This window comes from Festucalex cinctus, chromosome 5, assembly GCF_051991245.1.
Source record: "Festucalex cinctus isolate MCC-2025b chromosome 5, RoL_Fcin_1.0, whole genome shotgun sequence".
In the NCBI taxonomy this organism is placed as follows: domain Eukaryota; kingdom Metazoa; phylum Chordata; class Actinopteri; order Syngnathiformes; family Syngnathidae; genus Festucalex; species Festucalex cinctus.
In genome coordinates, this window is record NC_135415.1 from 4,387,087 (window position 1) to 4,410,101 (window position 23,015).

Below are 23,015 nucleotides of genomic sequence, written 5' to 3' on the forward strand. Positions count from 1 at the left end.
GCTGTTGTCTTTCTTTCGCCAGTTCTCATCGGCTCTGATTTATTTACATATTCACACAAACTACAATTACCAAACATGCACAGACTAATTACTATGTGCTCCACCCCATTTACTTAATTTACCCAGCATATACAATACTGCATTCTATTTGTCTATCTAGACATTTACATGTTCTTTGTTCATAGAAAACAATAACACAAACATTTCTATTACGGTGGTCTTCAATACAATCAACATCCACACACATTATATACCTCTTTCAATTTCAATTTCCTAAACCCAGCTTGAGTTCAAACTGCAATATGCGTAAAAGTATATTTATAACAGTTAAGATGCTAGCAACATTTCTATGGGACTAACATTTAGCAAAAAGTACAAATGTAATAAAGATATGTCATATACAATAGTTGAAAAGTTAAGTTCTTGTTGCTTTTTTAAACTATCAAAAGAAATATACTTTTACACAAATTGAGCCAGTCATTCACCAAATCAAAATCCCATTCAAACGAAAATGAAATAATGCCCAAGTAGGTTACATTCAATTCACGGGAAACACGCCGCCATTTCATTGCTCGACGCTCGGCAAAAGACAACGACGATACAGAGTACTGTAACTGTAACTGAATTGTTTCAATTCGAAACTGAAATACAAAATACACAAACATATCAGGACATTCACAAACCACTTTAAACGCTGTACCCACCTGTGAAGCAGGTTAAAGTTGTTAAAACAATGCAAGACCACGACTGTTGTCTTTCTTTGGCCAGTTCTCATCGGCTCTGAGATGGCCGCGCGCATGCCGCAAACAACAGTGTCAGGCACTCAACTGTACCGTGGTCTTATACTGCCACCTATTGACCAAAATAAGTCATGTTTGTTCGGCACATTCAAAGGATACAAAATGCACATTACAAAGGAAATGAAGATACTAAACAGTTGTGGAAAAAAATAAAACAACATTGTGATCACACTTCGTGGGCATCCCATTTTACATTGTCTTTGTCTTGCTTGCATAGGGCTGTGACTCGCTCTCTGAAAGAATTTTCTGCCAGCAAAAAAATGAACACTGGAGAAAAGGTAGAGGAAAAACATCCACATTACTTTAAACAATGTTTCTTGGCATTACACTGTACTGCAGTATATTTTATATACTACTATACTATATATACAGTATTTACACGCACAAACATGAAAGAATAATGAGAAAGTAAGTAATTGGTACGTGGCTGGAAGAGTTTCATTGAAATTTAGGTATGCTATTGTTTCAATGGCGCAGGTAAAATAATAACGTTAAAGTACCACTAATTGTCACGCCCAACTAAGTAGGGTGAAATTCATTCTCCACATTTGACCCAGCCACTGAAGGAGCGGTGAAAAGCAGCAGGGGGCTTGTGCTTGGGGATCATTTGGTGATCTAACCCCCCCAATTCCAACCTGTAATGCTGAGTGTCAAGCAGGGAGGCAAACAGGTCCCATTTTTTTTTATAATCTTTGGTATGATCCAGCCGGGGATTGAACCCTCGACCTCCCAGTCTCAGGGTGGACACTCTACTACTAGGGCACTGAGCTGGTAGTATACCTAATTTAAACTATACGGTCAAAAGTCAAGAGGGATGTCCCCCCCCACCACAGCGAGTGGGTTGAATTGCATGTACTCATCTGTGCTAATGTGGTTACTCTCTATTCAATACATACAGCTTCCTCTTATAGTCAAAAACATATAGGTTCATCAAAGACCAATTAAATTTAAATTATTGAAGTTATATTTTATTTAATCATCACCACTTATTAATGTCACCATTGTCTTTCAGACCACAATGAAGGAACTGTCTCAGATGCTGAAAAAAATGCCTCAGTATCAAAAGGAACTAAGTAAAGTAAGAGCAGTAAATGCATTCTTGTTGACATTTGCTCGTAACTTGTCAGTACCTACAATAAGAAATAATACATTTTTATACATTTCAATGTGCAAATGTTTGTAACTACTGCATATTGCTCTCACACACAAAACTCATCTACTTCAATCATCTTCTTTTCTTGTTAGTATTCCACCCATCTTCACCTGGCTGAAGATTGTATGAACCGCTACCAGGGCACTGTTGACAAGCTCTGCCGTGTGGAACAGGTAATTAACTCTTTTACTGCCACACATTATCAAATAATAATAAAAAAAAAATAATTATATGACAAAGGCTTTGATCATTCACGAAAATAGATACAATGCTTCCATCTGCTGGCCATAGTTAGAGTGTTTTTGATTCCACAACCCATTGACCGGGCAGCGCTGCAACGTCTAAACGTTGCACTGAGAAAAAAAAAACAAGTATAGTAATAATAGTTGACATCATTTAACGTTTATGGCGGCATACGTTGTGATTTTACTGATTACTGATTTTAAATGTTTTTGGCGGTCAAAGAGTTAAGACCGCTTCTTCAATCCATTTCAATAACAGATGTTCAGATGTGACCAGAACTGTAGTACATTAAAGGTATATAACAAGACAACAATGCCAAACCAACAAATTACACATACATTCTTTATAGAGTCCATTTCCATGGGACTTTTGCACTGGTGCTAGATCATACAATATTGAATTATATTTATAATTAGGTTACGTAGTTACGAGAGGCTCTCTGAATGCAACAGGTGTGGCCTGCAAAGAAAAGCTTGACTTGCCTGTTTTCAAGGAAGCAACCTTGCCAGGCTTGCCTGAATATTCTGACCTCTTTCTTCCTTTCTGAAAGGACCTTGCGATGGGTACTGATGCAGAGGGCGAGAAGATCAAAGACCCCATGAGGCTTATCGTACCAATCTTACTGGATACAAATGTCAGCATCTCTGACAAGATTCGCATCATTCTGCTTTACATCTTTCTCAAGAATGGTCAGATATCGCTCCTTACTGTGTTTTATTTTTATATTAATGTCATACCATATGACATTATCAATCTGAGAAATACGTCAACCAATGAAATGTGCCACATTTTATAACTTTTATATTGTATATTTATCACAACCATCAATGGAGACTGCTAATTTCTTTGTGAGTGAGCTAACTTTTCAGGGGCTCAAATAATTATTTCCACCACTGTACATATTCATATATACTATAGAACACAGGTCTCAAACTCCAGTCCTCGAGGGTCCTGCATGTTTTAGAGGTTTCTCTTCTCAAACACAGCTGAATCATATAATGAGGATCATGATCAGGTTCCTGCAGAGCTTGCTGATGAATCAGGTGTGTTTGAGGAGAGAAACCTCTAAAACATGCAGGACTGCTGCCCTCGAGGACTGGAGTTTGAGACCTGTGCTATAGAAAGTTTCAAGCTCTTGTGATACGCAGTCATTTCCAGATTTTCTCCCACCAACAAATATATATCACTTTATATTTGTGAATGTCTACTCTTGTACAATATACATCTCTTATCGATTGTGTGTGTGCATATGTGGGTGTGTGTGCGTGCGTGTCTCAGGTGTGACCGAAGAAAACTTATGTAAGTTGCTCCAACATGCCAACATCCCACCAGTGGACAGTGACATAATTTCCAACATGGCGCACATGGGTGTGCCTATCGTCTCTGAGGTAAGATGTGTTCTAAAACCCTAAAGGTGATCCTGATGTGTTTTATCTCTAAGACCCTTGGCTATAGCAGACATAGCTTAATACAAACAAACATATCTAAATGTAAGGCTGAATCCCAATACTGCCCCTTCCCACTCTTCTCGTTCCTCCGTCTTTGGAATGCGTGTTCACGACGATGAAATAGTTTCCGTATTCTCCGTAAAATGTAGGAGGAGGGTCACAAACAAGGGTCACAGTGCCCTTTAAACTGAGATAGCCCCCGAATTCCCTTGATTCGAGTTCACGTCCCCTTGCTCACAATGGCAGAAGCTACAGCAGAAAACAACAAAAATCAGGAGCCACATAAATGTAAGTACTGTAATATTTATTGAGTGTCATCGTAGTGGTAATGGTTTTATCGGGTGTTCTATACTTTGGTAGAATTACATGTTCCCTCGCTATAAGAGCTGGTGCCACTGTTGTACCTGTACAACAACGCTATAGTTGATCCTGAATGCAGTGACAAATTAAAAACTATGACACTCGAAATTTCATTCAATATAACTGTAGTTTGGTGCAACTGGCCATGTTTTGAAAGTTGTTGATAAACGTCGGACAGAACAATAGCAACACCGATGCTAAGGCTCGACTGCATCTGAATTCTGTTGCATATGTTTTTCATCGATTAGTTATCTAATAAATCATGTAATATTGTAATTAGTGAAGTCACTCTGTTGGCTGTTGTCACTGTAGTCTAGAAACATGCTGCTCGTAGCGGCTCTAGTACGTTCCCAATTCCGAGAGGGTATCTTTGTCTTCGTCTTTCCAAAGACATAGAAGGGGGAGGGGGGGAATTTAAAGAGACAAAGGGTGTCGTGTGAAGAGAAAGTAATGGGATTGGGCCTAAATGTGTGATTAAAGCCTTTGCAACAGCAACTATACTTAAAATAAATAAATAAATAAAATAAATAAATAAATAAAAAATCCTTCAGAGTCTGAGTACATTTAGAGCAGCGTTCCAACAGAAAGTATATGTAAGCAGAGGCAAATTGACCTTACCGTGGCATGCCCCTCCCCGCCCACTAAATGCGACAATCTTCAGTCCATCACCATGCAATTTTGCCCCAAAACAAAAAGAAATACGCATCGCTGTGCTGCTACAGAAGTCACGAAAAGACAGTCGATCGATTGTTAGCAAAACCGAAGTTTTTGGACATTGTTCCTGTCAAAGCAGTGTAAGAATAAATTTACATTATCTCATAGTTTCAGTGTTCTGTTGGCATTTATATTAAATAGTAATTCAACAAACGCGTGGACAGTTAGCTACCCGGCACTATCATTAGCCTTTGGCTAAAAACAACAAAGGAGAACATTACCTTAGTGCTGACGTACTACTTTCTGGAGGGATTTGACTTGTCGTGTGTGCGGTCTTCCACAGTTTGATCCAGCGCAGACATTTTTCGTAGTTGATTGAGGGTTTAGGGAAGGGAATAATCTGGACAGTGCCTCTCTTGTGTCTCTCTTACACAAGCCGTGACCGTGACGCATACACTACCAAGAGCTGGATTGCTTTTGTTTGTCCACAGCAAAACGCACATGCCGCCCCAGACGTGACGTCTTGCGTCTTGATTGGTTGACTAGGTCATGCAAATCTTTTTCAACCTATATTCAATTCAATAAGCTACAAAGACAAAATAATGTTAAAATGAAGATTTTGTTTTTTTGGCAAATATTCTCACATTTTGATTTTGATGCCTCCAACACAATCCAAATAAACAAAAAACAAAAAAGCTGGGACAGGATCCACAACTGTTTAGGAATGTTCAAAAAACACCTGCTAAGAACATTCTGCATGTTAACAGGTGTTAACTGGAAACAGGCGAATGTCATGATTGAAGGAGCATCCCCGAAAGGCTCAAGCCCGGTTTACCCGGAAGCAAAGCGGTCCTTTTTCAGTTTAGTTGTGACTATGTTATGAATTGAAGGCATCAGAAATGATGAATGATTCAATTGCAGGCCACTGCCAAGAAAAACAAAAAGCCTGACCGTAAGGAGCGAATCAGTGAGCATACCTACCAACTCTCAAGATGGACTCCTCTCGTCAAGGATCTCATCGAGGTGCGCCATTTAGTATATGATTCTGTTCTCAAAACGAAAATGTAATACAGAGACTAGCTCTTTAATCCTGAGATGCCCAAGTGGGGTCAAAAATGACCCGAGTTTTTTTTTTTTTTTTGCATTGTTAAGATTACATTTTTATAATTTAATCTTCCATGTATTCGTCGAATAGGTTGTCTTTGACATAAGCTTTTTTGGTTTTGTATCTAATTGATATAATTTTGAAGTTATTGTCATTTATGTATCGGTAGCACACTTTTCTAAGTGTGGGGTCAAAAATGACTCAAAACATTTGATTTCTATCAACTGTGATTGTCTGATACATTTAACTCTACACAAATTGCATTTTCGCCCAAGCAAAAGTAAGAAGCTACTCTCTGTGAAAACGCACGTCTGTATTTTTTTGTTGTTGTCGTTACAGAATTCCATTGTGGTATTTGTTCCCTGCGTAAATGCGGTGACCCGCTTGCAGTTTTGCTAGTCAATGCATCCATTTGGCTTGCAAAATCCAGATTTTGACGTGAAAACTTTGTTCCGAGACCGCTTATTTCCATCCGTGTATATACATATATTATGCATATCTCATATTAAAAGCAATTATTAATTCATTAATTTTCTGAATCACTTATCCTCACTCGGGTCATGGGTGAGCTGGTGCCTATCACAGCTGTCTGAGAGTGAGAGGCAGGAGAGACCTTGATCTCTTGCGAATCGCAATAAAGAGCAATAAAGACCATGTAAATATACATCATCCCAGTACTGAGGACACAAGATAGAGTCCAGGGTTCGGCCTTCCTGGGTGGAGTTTGCATGTTCTCCCCGTGCCCGCGTGGGTCTTCTCCGGGTACTCCGGCCTCCTCCCACATTCCAAAGACATGCATGGCAGGTTAATTGGGCGCTCCGAATTGTCCCTAGGTGTGCTTGTGAGTGTGGATGCGTGTCTGAGTGCCCTGCGATTGGCTGGCAACCGGTCCAGGGTGTACCCTGCCTACTGCCCAAAGCCAGCTGAGATAGGCTCCAACACCCCCCGCGACCTTTGTGAGGAATAAGCGGTCAAGAAAATGGATGGATGGATGGATGGATGGATGGATGGATGGATGGATGACCAAGATTATGCCCTGGTTTGGCTGGCAGCCAGTTCTGGGTGTATCCCGCCTACTTGGCCTGTAACGATATCCAAACATCACAATACGATATTATCACGATATGAAGGCCACAATATGATAATTATCACGATATTGTGGGGAGGTTGGCGATACAAAAAAAGGTCACAATATTCTATTAAAAAAAAGAGCTAATACAGCAATGAAAAATGTTAGTAAAATATTATTTATAAAAAATAAATATAATATAAATATATTGAGGCACTTGCTAATGCACGCAACATATTACGTTTCTCCACATATTGAGCATATTACGTTTCCCTTCATTTGACCATTTGCGTGGAATTGAAACATAGAAGGGCCAAAACATGCCTTGTGAAAATTAAATTGCACTAAACAACTAGCCACCAGAGGGTGCTAGAACTGCACAAATGGAAATCAAGCCAACTTTTTGAACAGATGTTCTGCTTTTAATATTGTGACATGACGACGACGATATATTGTGGCAACTTTAATATCACGATATCACGATATTGCTGTTATCGTTACATCCCTACCGCCTACTGCCCGAAGCCGGCTGGGATAGGCTCCAGCACCCCCCGTAACCCTAGTGAGGAAAAGCGGTTAAGAAAATAGATGGATGGATGACCAAGAATAAAAACTGCCAAGGTTAAGACGCTTACTTGAAGATCTTGTGTTCCTACAGGACGCCATTGAGGATAAACTTGACATCAAGCAATACCCATACATTTCCCAGAGACAAGCATCAGCCAAAGCCAGTGCTCCATCAAGGTTAGTTATCACAGTATTCCATAGTTATATTTATTGCTTATTGTGCATTTGAACAAATGTCTAATATATATTGTGAATTATTATTATTTTCTGTTAACACATAACTAGGGATGTCCTAAAAACATTTTTTTGGGCCCTGAGAACATTTTCAGTATTGTGTGTGAATGCATTTTAGTTGTCTTTTTGATCAAAAAAATATTCAGTAATGTTTACTGTGTAAGAGTGGCCCAATGGTTTTTCAGTTGTAAATGTAAGAGATGAGCCTGTATTATGACCCATACTTACTTAGGATTATCTTTCGGTTTCCCCTGAGTATTTTCTCATCATTTGCATTTGCCAGTTCTGCCTCTGCCTGCAGGAGTGTGGAGCAGAGGCATATGTGCCTATATGTGTGAGCCTGCAGCTCTTTTACTGTCACTTACTACACCACTACTGAAAAAAAAAAAAAAAAAAAAAAAAAAAACAGAAACGCAATGTTGTGTAATTTAAAACTAAGCCTTTACTGTTCTATTTGGCAAAATCTTTGCACATATGGATTGTCGCTTTCTTTTTCACCCGATATGAGATCATCTAAAAATCATATGATCGACCTCGATTTATGATCACGTGATCGAATCTGGACATCACTACCGATAACTGCTTTCTTTGATCCCCTATAATGGGATCAATCCTATTTTGGATCAACACAAAAAATATGTCATTGATTCATAGTCATAATTGCTCAATGACTGGCTTTTTTTTCATAGTAACATTCAGGCTTTTATTCGCTAAGAAATGAAGATTTTTACATACAGCATAGTATTTCGTGTAGCGGTAGCTCATTCTGTAAGCACAAGGTTCTAATTTTGACTAGGTTCCATTCTTCCTTTCCTGCATGTGTGCGGTCTGTTTTTTGTTTTATTTTGGTGTGATGAAATGCATGCACTATAAATATAAATAGAAATGTATATCATGTTCTTTGTTGTTGTTTTTTATTTGGTTTATTTAGTAGTGCCCGCTATGGTAACTGGCACAAAAACCGAGGCCCCACAGAGGTGAAGACTGGCCCAAGGGTTATTGTCTTCATTATTGGAGGCATGACCTACAGTGAGATGCGCTGCGTGTATGAGGTCACACAAGCCAATGGAAAATGGGAGGCCCTGATTGGTACGTCCAATGCCACTTTTTAACCATGCTCATTAATTTTGGTCTTGGTGTTCATAGTTGTAAACATTTCTCAGAGTCCCCAAATTTCAGAACTATATGGTTATAGTTGTAAAAGATTTATAGAGAGAAATGGTTAAATAATAATTTCAAAAAGAGTGAGGAACATTTTCCCAGAACATTATGCTTTGTACAAAAACAATTTGTAATCAGCATCACATTAAATATACAAACAAAATAAAGGTAAACAAATTCAAGTCTGTTTAAATGTAGAATTTTTCAATTCTTCAATGTTCTCATTCATTTTAAAACCCATTATTAATTTCAATAATATGCAAAAAATAACTAATTTGTATCAGGGGTCACACCATGAAGTACAAATTATTGGTGCGATCGTTTTTTACAAATATATTATCAGAGATTGGTGTGGCCGTAAAAATGATCATAAAATGCCTCCCCGCCATTCCCGATCATCCCGGGTTACGTTATGTGTCCTAAACCAACATAGAAAATTTCCCCCTCCTGCACTCCCTCTCTCAACCCAGGTAGGTTTCCATTGAGGATATATTATGGCATGTTTGCCAAAAAAGGAGGGGGGAAGCTTTTTAATAGGACAAATGATTTAAAATACCATAATACTTTATGACTACTACTTGGTCTCTGTATCGGTGATATTGGCACCAGTATTTACTTGGTATCGATCGATACCAAAATCTCAAGTATCGCACAGCTCTAGTTGTCAGAACCATGAACAATGGTTCAGTTCAGATGTTAAAGCAAAGCCCATTAGGACAAAATTGGCTGTTCAATGTAAACCTAACTGTTAGTCCATTTATATAGCTTACACTGTATACAATAAACCCTTGGCAACATTAACACATGCACATGGCGGCTAAACCTGTTTCACACCTGTCCAAAACATGAGATCATAAATTACATGATGTATGTATGTTACAAAAAAATCAAACCACTTCTCTCTCTCTCTCTCTCTCTCTCTCTCTCTCTCTCTCTTTCTCTCTCCTCTCTGCGTGATCAGCCAGAGAGAGACGTGCACCATGCATCTCCATGCTCTCTCTCTCTCTCTCTCTCTCTCTCTCTCTCTCTTTCTCTCTCCTCTCTGCGTGATCAGCCAGAGAGAGATCCCGGGATCGAGGTTGCGGCAGGTTTATACATGCTTGCCATAAACATTATTGCGTCACGCAAACTCTGTGTAGCTATTTGTGCTGCCGTTAGTGAATTAGACGATGTATATCAATGAGTCTCATTTGCATATGGGTGGGCGTATTTTGCGTCAAATCTATGCTAATTACCTAATTTACATACACGCAAATAACACCGGCGCACCGGAGCGCAATCTGGTTGGCAGCGCAATTAGTGACGGATTTCCCCATCTACGCGTTTAGTGAATTAGGCGGTCCCAGATTCCTCCCTTTTTACCGGTTAGCGCCGTGCAAAGGCGACGCAAACCTTGAGTGAATAGAGGCCCCATTGTTTCTTGCCACTCAGTCTCCCATAGTGCATCACACCAAACAAACAATACGTCACACAGGATCCTCCTATTGTCATTGTACTTGTGAAGGATAATTGATTGCTTTGAATTCATTTGGACAGAATGTTTACTGATAAAGGGTACTTTTGTTACTATCCCATGGCGGTCTCAGAGAAAGTGGGCGTGCGTTTAGTCCGCAGATGCCGTGCGGGGTGGGGCCGCACCTTATGATATAATAAAGTTAGCATTCGCTCGTTTTCTCAGGTTGGGAGGGGCTGGTGCTTGGAGAGCAAAATGACCTAGAGGGATGAATGAATGAAAACACCCCTTCCGTCATGTTTTTGGTAAGGAATTAGCATTTTAACACAGCTAAAAAGCTCAAAAAAGTTTATTTTTCATGTTGCTGTCCCTTTAAAGGAACACAAGACTTATAAAAAAACTAACCAGTTATTCTGTGAAATGGTTCATTTCAACGCTTCGAAATTATGATTTCATAGCACTTTTTATGAATATTTTTGCTTTAAGCACTGTATCGGGCATTTCGGACAGTCACGTGATCATCGGGACGTATCGCGTGCGTAAAATACACATTGAATGAATGACAACAAAGAACTCACGAGGAATTATCGCGGATAAAACTGGCAGATCCAGCCGTCGGCGAGTCCAAGTGGACGATAAACATCCGAGTGACTTGTACTCTGCTAGACTAGTCGTGTGCTAAGCACGGCTTTAGCGCACATTAAGAGCGGCCACCCCCACACGGAATGACATGAAACCGGACGTATTGAGAATTTTACTCGGAACAGTATTTGGGATCCAAGACATCTTTTTCTCGCTAATTACGTCAGCAAATTCCCATTGAAATGAACGAAGATGGCTTCCGGTTACGCACGGGATACGTCATCACGATCACGTGACCAGAAACATGGTGTCCCACACCGTACAATCAAATTCGGACACTTAATCGGTTTGAAATAAAATTCAGGGAATAAGATGCCAAAAATATTTGCACTTTTATTCTTTGTACACAATGCCTAATCCAATACTGGAAAATTATTAATAAGTGTTGTATCGCTTTAAGCCACTATATAGTGCGGGGCTATGTAGTGAATGAGGGGTTAGGGGACAAGGGTGGACATTCGGACACAGCCTGTCTCTTCAAAAGAAGAGCGATATAAATCCCACCAGTGTATGCCTCTTTGGAAGTTTTCTGTTTCCAAAGCAATAAATTAAACAAAGATGATTAAATGGTTTTACATCTTTACATACTGTACTTCTAAAGAGCTATAGTTTATGTTTCATGCTTTGTGACAAGGAAAAATGAGCAGGACGTTATGGCCTTTAAAAAAAAAAAAAAAGTGCATTCTGTTAGCTGTCATCACAGTTTGCAAAATCTGAATGATTTTGAGCTGTTTGTCTTCTACAGGCTCCACTCACATCCTTACACCTCCCAAATACCTGAAGGAACTACAGCACCCAGATTTCTTGGATCCCAATGCACCACCTGAGACCACCGAAGAGCAGTCAGCACAGTGATATAGAGGTAAATGTGCATTTGTGCATTGTGTTATTGACATTTCAACATGCAGTACATATACAATAATTAAAGGGACAGCAACATGAAAAATCAACTTTTTAGACTTTTTTTTTTTTTCAAACAGGTGTGTTAAAATGAGAATTCCTCACCAAAACCATGACCTTCCTCCATTCGCCCCTCTATGATAAATTCAAGGTCATTCTGCTCTCCAAGCACTAGTCCCTCCCAACCTGAGAAAACAAGCTGTTGGAACTTTATGACGTCATAAGGTGTGGCCCGCCCCCGCACCACCGCTGCGGACTAAACGCACGCCCACTTTCTCTGAGACCACCATGGGATAGTGACAAAAATAGCCTTTATCGGTAAACATTCTGTCCAAATTAATTCAAAGCAATCAATTATCCTTCACATTTGCAATGAAAATTGGCTGTTTTAAAATCTCACAAAGGTTCTGGGTGACACGTGTAAAATGTAAAAGTAAAACTTTTGCTCTGCTGAACCTAACTGAACAAATAGTATAGTGGTTAGTGTGCTCGCCATGTAAGCAGCAAGTCCCTGGTTGGATACTAGCTCAGGTTTTATTTGTTTTTTATTTTTTTCCTCCTTTCCTCTCTCTTCTTCTTCTCGATTCACGTTCACAGCACTGCGAGGCAAATGTGCTAACAAGTCTTCCACCATAGCGTCCTCCTCCTTCTCTGCTCTTAACTTAAAAATGCCACAAAATGTGACAATGACTAAGATGCTTTTAGAAAGAAGAAAATAATAGCAAATGCTTGCAGGAAGATATTAGTAAGTGTGTTTAACTATGTAACATCATGGACCTTGTTGCATTGGCAGCTCATGTTTCTGTATTATGTTTCAGGTTCGACTGACATTGTCACTCTTTCCTCATTCTAAAAACTTCCAAAAGTCTTGTGGAACAAAAAAAAACAAAAACAAAAAAACACCGAAGAGAATTTTGCGTCATGCTCCGACGTACTCAAATGGATGCTTTTCCCATCTTCATCTTTGTTTAGATGATTGTGCAAATACAAAAATATAACATTTACTTCTTTTTGTGTTCATAAATATCGTAAATTGTGTTTGAGCAGTGTTAACTGAGCTAGACTATTTTTGAATATTTTCTTTATTGTGCGGTGTGTTTATTTCTATATGTGAAATACTTTGGACCTGAGGAATGAAGAATGCAATTCTCCACCGTTTCATCCATCATTTGATGTTTTATGCAATCACATGTACTGTGTTGGAAAACCTCAAGCTGTTGAATTCACAAGTAGATGCTCTAGTCCAGTGATTCTTAACCACGGTCCTCAAGTACCCTTATCCAGCTTGTTTTCCATGTCTCCCTCAGCCAACACAGGTGTTCCAAACGATCAGCTAATCAGTGAGCTCTGCATGAAGCCTTAAAACGATCCACACGTGTTGGCTGAGGGAGACATGGAAATAGAGGCTGGATACGGGGTTGAGAACCACTGCTCTAGTCGACATTACTTGTACACTGGGACACATATTATATTATATTATATTATATTATATTATATTATATTATATTATATTATATTTAGTTCTGTCAAACGATCACAATTTTTAATCTGATTAATCACACTTTTTAATTTTGATTAATCACGATTAATCAGCTAAATTACTTGCGTATTCGCCTAATATGAAATAAATACATAATACCGTAATATTTTAACGCATTTTATTATCTGAATGCCATTTGTAAACATTGATTAAATGCATGTACGCAATTGCATGCATGAGTGTATTGCTCAAAACACAACAGCATCATATCAATTGGGTGCAATTCAGCAATTATTAATTAATTAAACACAAATTACTTCTGTTTTATCTAAAGTCCCGTCTGGGTGTTTTTTAAAGCGAAATTTACCACCGAGCACACCAACCGATTAATATGCGTTAATACGTGATTGATGCGACAATTTTCTGTGATTAATTAATCTATTAACGCTTTAACTTTGACAGCCCTAATTATATTATATTATTACTGAACCAACTATATTTTATAGTTTGAACACTAAACTAGAAAACATTCAGTCAAATGTTATGGTGATTGAAAATCAATATTCGGCACATTTGGGTGTGCATCAGTGTTGTCACAGATTACTTAAAAAAGTAATATGATTACTGATTACTCCTCAAAATCGTAATCTAGTTACTTTACTAATTACTTTATTATCAAAGTCATTAAGTTGCTCAAAAAGTAACTTATCAGTTACTTTTTAGTACCAATTTCCGCCCTTTGCTGCCTCAACATAAGAATGACAACTAGTTACTTATTATTATTTTTGCTCTGGCATATTCTCTCTCGAAGTATGACGAGAAAACTGGGCTGGACTGGCACAAAAATGAAAAAAATAAAATAAAAAATCGGCCCCGGCATTTTTACCCGGCCTGGCCCAACTCTTGCCTAACATGCAGTTTTGCCACTGATGTTTATTGATGATGTTTCAGTTTGCTATCTATATTCGTTAATGGATTAACGGACTGAGCCCTCTAAATTGTGGGTCAGTTTCTTGGGGTAAAATGTAGGAAAATAACCATTAAAAAGCATTGCATCAGCCCCAAAAGAGGACGGCCCACCAGGCATCTGCCCAGTATGCCAGATGGCCAGTCCAGCCTTGTGAAAAAGACACTGTGGGGCAGCTCAGCATTTTTGCTCGTAGGGATTAGGGGTGGGTGATATGGCCTAAAAATTAAATCACGGTATTTCAAAGAAATTTGCAGTGACTAATGATATTTTTGACAATATTGGTAATAATTACTGAACAATAGATTTGTGATTGGTGCTTCATAATAATATGCTTTGTACATCGCAGGCAAGTGTATTGTTGAAAAAAAATTTTCACCTGCGATTGTTTCAGCAGTGGTTATTTTTGACGTTATTTTTGCAGTGAATGTCTCTGATTGGACAATCAGAAGAGCGACAAAATGCCGTGATTGCTTGTAGACTTAGCGAATCCCAAATGTGCTCTGCGCGACAGCAACACGCACGCCGTCTTGTTAGTTAGCTTCGCGGCCGGTTAGCATCACAAACTCAAGGCAACAAGATGGCGAGTTACCGGTCACGGTAAAACAGTCTGTTTCCAATTTGCAATTTGCAAAACGACTGTATGTTTTTGCATCATATCTGACAGTCTTGTAATCAAACAGCCTCCACGCAACGAAGGTAGCTCACTTTGCCGACAGAACTGGCTGCAGCTCACACAGCATCACACGCTCCGACATTGTTTTTATGCAGCTGGGCTGAATGTAGAACTGCTGGCTTTCTCCCTACCTGTCGCCTTTGCTTCGAATTGTATCGCGTTGTGCCGTGATGCGTTTCCTCTAGTGCTGTCAAATGATTAAAATATTTTAACTAATTAATCGCACATTTTTCTGTAATTAATTGCGATTAATCGATATTAATTTTCTACTTCTGCTTCTACTTTTTCCTTCAAAACTTGTAACAGATATTTACTTCGGTAAAGTCAAAATGGACTCAACCAATTCTCATTACTTCTCGCTTACAGGCTTAGTTCTGCTCATGAGCATTGGTGTGGCCCCGTAGAGGTAACTTGAGCGGGGAATTTTGCTCTGAGAAGATATGCCAAAGGCATACAACTAATAGCCAATTTTGGGGAATCCAGGTCCTTAGAGAACACACCCTGAAACAGTTTGACTTTAGTCACAGGTGCTACTATTAGCTTGTTGAAGCACCTGTGGCTAAATAACTTTTGAGTTCTCCAACAAGCACCAAGCAAGTAAATCATAATTTAAAACTACATATAGTCCATGTTTATTCATCTTTCCATCACTGACTCTTCCAAGTCTGGCTGCACACTGAGTTATCCGAGTTAAAAAATAATAATAATGCTTTAATGAATATAAATTCATCTCCAGAGTTAACGCTTAAATTTTGACAGCCCTAGTTTCCTCAAATTGGATATGGAGTTTTTAGCCAGCGCAAAGTTTCCAATGCACTGAGAGGGTTTTGTAATCTTGACTGGACAAAAATGTGAAGTAATGTCTGTATTTCCAATGAGCAAATGCACCCGGTTCTCCTGCTTCTTCCATTGTTTACGTTGTGACGTGGTAGGAAGTGTCTTGCCTCCTAAGCACTCGCCGCTCACACATGTTGGTACACGTAACCCGGGGTTGCGTCTTCTGCTGTGAAAACGTGACATGCGAAGTGACGTCACTCCTAAACGCAAGAGATACATTTTCTCCTCGAAATTATCTTTGAAATGGACAACAAAATTTTGCATTCTACATACGTTACGAGGTAATAAAAAAAAAAATAGTAACGTACAGCCACTTAGGAAAGTAACTTTAATCAGATTACTGGTTTGGAAAAATGAACGCGTTAGACTGCTCGTTATTGAAAGAAATTAATCAGATTAAAATAAGGCGTTATTTAGTAACGCGTTAGTGACAACACTGGTGCGCATACTGGCCGTGTTCGGACATATGCTCTGAAGTCAATGCACTACACATGTTCGGAAAGGCAGCTACTCTCCCATTAATTTCTGAACGCACCAACAACACACTGTGTTCGCAAGACTACTACTTATGCTACTCATCTCAGTAGCCCAACATAGCTAGCTAATGTCAATATTAGCCAGCCGAAAAATCGCCACCTAAAGGAAAGTTCCACACCCAACGCACTGGCCCACTGTGCCCTAAGTCGGAGGGTCTAGTGCGCACACCGGTACTATGTTTTTGGTGCGCTCTGAATTTCCGAATGGCAAATTCAAACAACACGTTTGAGTTTCCGAACGGTCAGCGTGAACAAGTATGCGCTCGGAGTGTATTTCCAAATGTGTCCACTGTATTTTCTTACATAGATATCAACCTCCCGTGATATTTATTTGCTATTGTTTTGCAAAGGGTTTTGTTGGGTTTTGTTTTAGTCAGTCAATATACTGTCTACCTTATTGTCTCAGTGTTTGCCTGTTTTCGTTATACTGTATGTTATATAATTCTTTGTTTAGTGCTTTATTTAGTGATTGAAATGTCAGTACTGTTTATTCTTGTTCTAAATGCGAAAGGTAACTGGTGAATAATTGATTTGAAAAAGAAAAAACGGCATCATTAAATGAATAATCCTGCACCCTCCCATTTGATGTGAATAGTAAATGTGACATGCCACTCATGGTCTAACATAGGTGCATCGTGTGAATAAAATACTTAAAAATAGAGATGTTCGTGTTTGATTTTTTTTTAACTACTACTAGTAGTAGTAGTTAAAAAAAATCAAACACGTAGTAGTAGTAGTATTACTAGTAGGGATGTAACAATATTATACTTTTGTACATAACAACAATGCATATAAACCACCTACAATCTCTTATAACAATATTGAGGCACTTACTTGCTCATGCAAGCACACATTGATCGCTTCACAAGCAATTTTGGTTCCCCTTCATCTGACAATTAGCATAGATTTGAAACATAGAAGGCCGAAACATCCCTAATGAAAATTAAATTGCATTAATAAACTAAACACTAGAGGGTGCGAGAACTGCACAATTGGAAATCAACCTGACTTTTTTAATGTGTTCCTTTTAAATATTGTGAACATGACGACGACGATATTGTGGCATTTTTAAAATCACGATATTGCTCTTATCGTTAAATCCCTAATTACTAGTAATTATTAAGTAGTAACTTGTAGTTATATGATTGTGACATTGTATGTAATTGTAGTGAATATTGAGGTATGAAGCTGAAACCTTGCGTTGAATTTGAATTTTGAATATAAAAAGGATAATATAGAAACAATGCGTCAAAAATGAAATCTGCCTGCTTACGTCGCAAATATCACTACGTTTTCACTTGTGCTCTTTTAAATGGACATAAAAATGACCTATGAAATATGAATCTTGATGATGATAAATGGTCCTCTCAAAAGACTCATATTGACACCCCGCCCCAAAATGCACACTGGCTATATTGACTTGTCAACACAATAGTGTCCCTTGTGTATTACTTGGGGTGGGGTGGTGGGACAAAACAAAACAAAACAAAACATTGTCATTTGCTTCAGGTGACCAAAAGATTTTGAGATATCGCATCCATGATAAGTTATCAATAAAGCACTTTTCACAGGCCACATCAAATGACAAATATTTTAATTGACACACAAAATGATTAAATCAAATTTCCCACTGTGGTAATATGACCTCATTGAAGAAAACACCACGGGAAGCAACAACAAAATAACCTGATAACCTGAAAATAAACTTTGGCTGATGCCTCAGAAGATGAATTGCCAGCTGAATGTGAGCTTCAAAGTTGAGGCTGATTTCATCTCTTGAGAGGTCAAACTTCCAAAACGTTTAAAGCAGGGGTGGCAAACTGCGGTCCTCGAGGGCCGGAGTCCTGCAGGTTTTATAGCTTTCCCTACTCGAAGTGCAGCTGATTCCAATTAACAGGCTCGTTATCAGGCTTCTGCAGAGCTTGCTGATGAGCTGAATATGAATCAGCTGTGTTGAAGAAGAGAAATATCCAAAACCTGCAGGACTGCGGCCCTCGAGGACCGGATCTCGCCACCCCTGGTTTAAAGGGTTCAAATCAGTGACGATGGCCTTGCCTGCTATTGCAATTGACTTACCACTGATTTTTTAATATTTTATACTATATTTTAATGAAAATTTCAGGTTCATATCTTTTTCCTAAGGTACTGGTTGCTATGGACGTTTGAAAAATGCAAGTAGCAAAACTTTAAACCCCTTTTTCTCAAAACTAGGGATTTCAACCTTCCAACATTAAAACTGCTGTAACTTGGTCAATTTTTGTCAATTTTTTTATTTTATTTTTTTTTACATCCATGCATTATATCTATTTTTAAAAGGAATTAAGTGCAGAATTTAGGATTCATTTAGGATTCATCAATTTAGGATGTTTTAGAATTCAGGATACTCCAATACAGTACAACCATTTTGTTTATAAAAAATGAAAATAAAACTGATAAAACTATAGTCAACAAAAAATATAAGTAGGATTTCTAAATATTTACAATTAAAAGAATCCATCCATCCATTTTCTTAACCACTTGCTCCTCACAAGTGTTGCGGGGTTGCTGGGGCCTATCCCAGCTGGTTTCGGGCCGTAGGCGGGGTACACCCTAAACTGGTTGCCAGCCAATCGCAGGCAATTGAAAGAAACATCTCTCAATAATACGTCATGTAGAATAAACTCAGAAGAATCAGATTTAAAAAAATGTGGCGTTTTGCAATTGGCGAGATTTAAGTGAAATTTATATTGGAACCGATCTGACCTCAGAAATATTAGTCAATAAAGCTCAGTTTTAAAACTCAGACATATGCATAAAGTTTTCATTTTCCCTCATGGCAAAGCTACTGGGAAATATGCCAATATTCCCTGCACAGTGTCCCTCCAGCCACTCGTCGTTCACTAGAAAGAAAACAGAAGCACAAACAAAAATTAAAGATGGAAAACTATGTCAATAGTTTTTTGTTAAATGGCCTTTCTGAACTCTAGTTTGGTGGAGAAGAACTTGACTGTTGACCCCATCAAACATTTTTTTTTGTGACAAATTGGTTAGGGTTCAAACCTCCAGCATTGTATTTCTCTGGGTGAATGTTCTAACAAAAATGCTCTAAAGTATTTCAGAAAAGTTCATAACAGTGGAAATTATGAGTTCTTCTTTTTCTTGTGTCCAAAATACTTTTGTCCATGAAATGTTGCAAGATTGATGCTGACTTGCTGTATTCTACCTTCACACAGGATGTCAATGGTATCCCCTTCGCTGAACTCCAAATCCTCTGGACCCTGAGCAGAATAATCATATAGCGCCACCATTTGGTAGAGGATGGTATGGTTTTGCAGAGAATCTTCTGCCTAAATTAGAAGAGTGCAGAGAGGCAGTTAAAATTAACATTCCTGCTCAGTAGATATTGATTAGTACATTTAATTCATTGTTTATTTAAGGTTTTCGGAAAATTTGGCAGCCGTCCAGTGAATCTAAATTTCGTTAGAAGACATCACTCTGTGGGTTTTAGTTTTTCAGTACACGTTGTACATATAGCTACAGTAATTCTCTATGAAAGCCTGGGGGGGAAAGGACATTGCAGACCTTGTTTAGAAGAAACTTACAATAAAACATTGATTGGGGAGGGGGAAATGCATAAAGTTCATAAAATGTTAGGCTAAAATGATCTCCGATGCTTTAAACTTGAAAGCCACACCAGATGAATGTTTAAGAAAACTGAAGACGAGGCCATTCGAATAGATCAAAGAATTTCCAGAATGGCAACGACTTGCCAATGATCAGCTCCAGGGTAATCAAAAATGGTCGGAAATGACTTGCGAGTACTTGTACATGTTAAATCCCGCTTACCTCCAGGACATTGTCCTGACCGACTCTCTATTCAAAGGGTTAAAGCTCTCCGTTGTCCCTTGGTACAACACTAACGCTTCCATACAAGGGGACAAAAGCTCGTTAAGCTGGTAACGAGACAGATTCGTCTAGGTTTACTAACTGCCTTTAGTTTTATGGAGCCAGTCCGGTCTACCTTCACTTATCAGTCCTTAATGAGTAACCTTACGAAGCCAAAGACCAATAATGTGATCACTCCATTTTTACGCCAGCTCTGCCTCAGGGATTATTTAGCAATTGTTCCGATCTAGTAATTTAACAGCCCTTGTGAGGACCGTACGGACTTGTCTTATCCAATGCCAAATTAAACTATACGGGGGTGGTGTGGATCAGTGGTGGTTGTCTCCCAACCCAGAGGCTGTGGGTTTGATCCCATGCCATTGTGATCACATCGAAGTATCCTTGAGCAAGATACTGAACCCCCAATTGCTCCTGATGCTGCGTCATCAGTAGGTGAACGAGCAGTCAAACTGTAAAGCGCTTTGAGGGCCTTGTAAGGTGGAAAAGCGCGATATAAATGAAGTGCCATTTGTAAAATTTAGCTTGTACTGACCTAATCTATCGACAAGAAGAAAATAACATTCTAAAAATTAAAAAAAATGCGGAAGTGGTTACATTGGACCTTTTGCAAAGCAATGTCTCAAGTATTTGCAGTGGAAAGGTCAGACGGTATAATAGTTGCTGATGTCAATTTTCGATATGCGACAAGCTGTTGGGACTCCATCTGACAGAAAAATAACGTCTATCGTGAAAAGTGTGATAACGAGGGGTTGTGTGCCACCTGTGTTTAATAGTTGGGTGCTAGTATTTTTCAAGTTCGACATGGTATTCAAAGATTTTTCTTTTCAAAAGTGACAAGTAGTTCCTACAATTAACACTGTGGTTTGTCGCTATGTTGAGCATCAATTTGGTTTTCGAAGATGGTCAAAGCATTCTGATATGGGAATGTGAATCTTTCTCCATTGTATAACTTACAATATGTCACAGCGCCACCGGCGTGACGGCTCATGCTTTTATTTTGTGCACACATTTCCTGTTTATTCTGAAAATCCTAACTCCTGTCTCACCCCAGGTCACTTGCTCTTCCTGCTGTCCACTCATTACCGGTCCCCGCCCATGATTGTCTCCACCTGTCACCAATTATCCCCTGCAATAAAAGCCATCAGCCTCCTCCCTCAGTTTGCCGAAGTGTCACATCAGTGCATGGAAGCGTTCCACAGTCCTTGTGTCCTTGTGTCCTTGTGTCCTTGTGTCCTTGTGTCCTTGTGTCCTTGTGTCCTTGTGTCCTTGTTTTTGTGCCTTTTCCTCCCCAGCGGAGCGCCTTTAGTTATCCCTTGTACCCTGTGTCTGTTTTTTCCTCCCCGGTGGAGTGTTTTTTGTTCTCCATTTTTTTAGTGCCACTTCTCCTCTCAGCTTGAGAGGAGATTGCTGTCTGGAGAAAATAAAACTGCTGCCTTGGTGGCCTACACTCACCCTGCATCTGAGTCCTACCTTTCCACGTCGTGTCACAATATTTATCACATACATCATGGATCACTTTGCATTCATCATCTATTAATCGTCATTCCTTCCCCATGATTTATTTTTTTCCCCCCATCTACGTAACTCGGGGCACTAATTAGCGAACCACCAAGCTTCCCATTCTGTCTCCCTCTGTTGTCATTGTCCTTTTTCATGTTTCTCGGACAGGTTGAACTTGTGACTTGGGTGTTTTTTACATGCGGGAGAGTGGGAAAATTTGTGCCAAGGGGCAAGCAGTTCAACCCCTGTTATTTAGAAAACCATAGAAGTTGGTCATGTGACCACATATTTTTTATTTCGCTCATCTTGTAAAAAAAAAGAAAAAAAAAAGGGGGAGACACATGGCATGAGAGGTAAGCACACAAGTTCAAAAAAAAATTTTGCCCTCCAAAGTAAAATTTCTATGACCTCTTTTTTTTTTTTGTATTTTTTTTTTTTTGTATTTATTTTTTTTTTTTAACTCCCAGCCATTTTCACAGAAGCAATCCCGTTCGCTCCAGGCTGTTTTACTGGATTTTGACTGATTTTACAAGGCCCACAGAATATTGTGTTCTGTTGCTATAAACGCAACCGTTCTTTGCAGTTGAGAGGCTGCATCAAAGCCTTCTGTATGTTCTAGCATAAAATAAAATAAAAAGCAAAAAAAGTATAAGCACGTCTTTAGGACACTTAAAACATAAAAAAAAACAAACATATTTACACGTTATTGGGGGGAAATGAGTTAATGGCTGTGTTTGAACAATTATAGACAACTTTGAAAATGGTTCACACATGTTTTAGTGCTTTAGTAAGCTATATCATGAGTTTTATATGGTTAGCATGATGCCGGCTCAAAACAGCTGCGGAATGCATTTTTTTTCCCAAAATGGTGGGCTTGGGGTTATTGGTGCCAAAATCCTAAATTATTATTTACTCTATATTTATTTATTATATTTTATTGCTGTTGTAAACTGTATTCTTACATTCGATCACAAAAAGTATGAACCATTATTAATTTTTGACCAAAATTCATCATGCCATCGGATACAAAAAGAAGACAGACAGGGTTTCGACTCCTCTTGAGGAGTTGTAAAGAGCAGCGAAAGAGGGGAAGACCATACGTCAGGTTGGAAAGGAGATTAAAAAAAAAATCTGCATTATGGTCATAAAAAATATACAGATAAGAAGAAAAAAAAAAAATAGGCTAACCTCCCGAGCACTCGCCAAGTGATCAGTCTAATTGTTCTGCTCACTTGGGTTATGTGTCTTCAGAAGTTAGTTAGAAGTTGGAGGACAATGTGGCCAAGACTCGCGCTAGAATAGGAAAAGAACCATCAAAGACAACAAAGAAAAAAGTGCGCGGAAA

General features: G+C 38.9%; 2 protein-coding genes and 1 long non-coding RNA gene across 13 annotated transcripts in view; 1 reads left to right on the forward strand and 2 right to left on the reverse strand.

The window, feature by feature from the left end:
* The window catches only part of stxbp1b (syntaxin binding protein 1b), a 90,914-nt gene that overhangs the window by 21,447 nt on the left and 46,452 nt on the right, over nt 1-23,015 (forward strand). For 2 of the 8 annotated variants that reach the window (XM_077521904.1, XM_077521903.1), the window contains exons 11-19: nt 1,018-1,078; nt 1,813-1,878; nt 2,046-2,126; nt 2,747-2,885; nt 3,475-3,584; nt 5,580-5,681; nt 7,491-7,576; nt 8,565-8,722; nt 11,635-11,751. In XM_077521904.1, coding sequence (XP_077378030.1) covers nt 1,018-1,078; nt 1,813-1,878; nt 2,046-2,126; nt 2,747-2,885; nt 3,475-3,584; nt 5,580-5,681; nt 7,491-7,576; nt 8,565-8,722; nt 11,635-11,744 — 913 coding nt within the window. In that variant the 3' untranslated portion in view covers nt 11,745-11,751. Of the gene's footprint in view, nt 1-1,017; nt 1,079-1,812; nt 1,879-2,045; nt 2,127-2,746; nt 2,886-3,474; nt 3,585-5,579; nt 5,682-7,490; nt 7,577-8,564; nt 8,723-11,634; nt 11,752-11,869; nt 21,623-23,015 lie in introns of those variants that run through there. The other 6 variants (XR_013283593.1, XM_077521898.1, XM_077521899.1 and 3 more) reach the window with 6 other exon arrangements.
* LOC144019099 (uncharacterized) lies at nt 16-10,343 on the reverse strand. The gene is made up of 3 exons (XR_013283595.1): nt 4,940-10,343; nt 2,679-2,762; nt 16-1,067 (listed from the first exon to the last, which is right to left on the reverse strand). It is a non-coding gene; the product is annotated as an uncharacterized LOC144019099 (long non-coding RNA).
* noxa1 (NADPH oxidase activator 1) overlaps nt 17,863-23,015 on the reverse strand; it is a 32,136-nt gene continuing 26,983 nt past the window's right edge. For all 4 annotated transcript variants that reach the window (XM_077521909.1, XM_077521908.1, XM_077521907.1 and 1 more), the window contains 2 exons: nt 19,488-19,611; nt 17,863-19,164 (listed from right to left, as the gene is read on the reverse strand). In XM_077521909.1, coding sequence (XP_077378035.1) covers nt 19,058-19,164; nt 19,488-19,611 — 231 coding nt within the window. In that variant the 3' untranslated portion in view covers nt 17,863-19,057. The remainder of the gene's footprint in view (nt 19,165-19,487; nt 19,612-23,015) is intronic.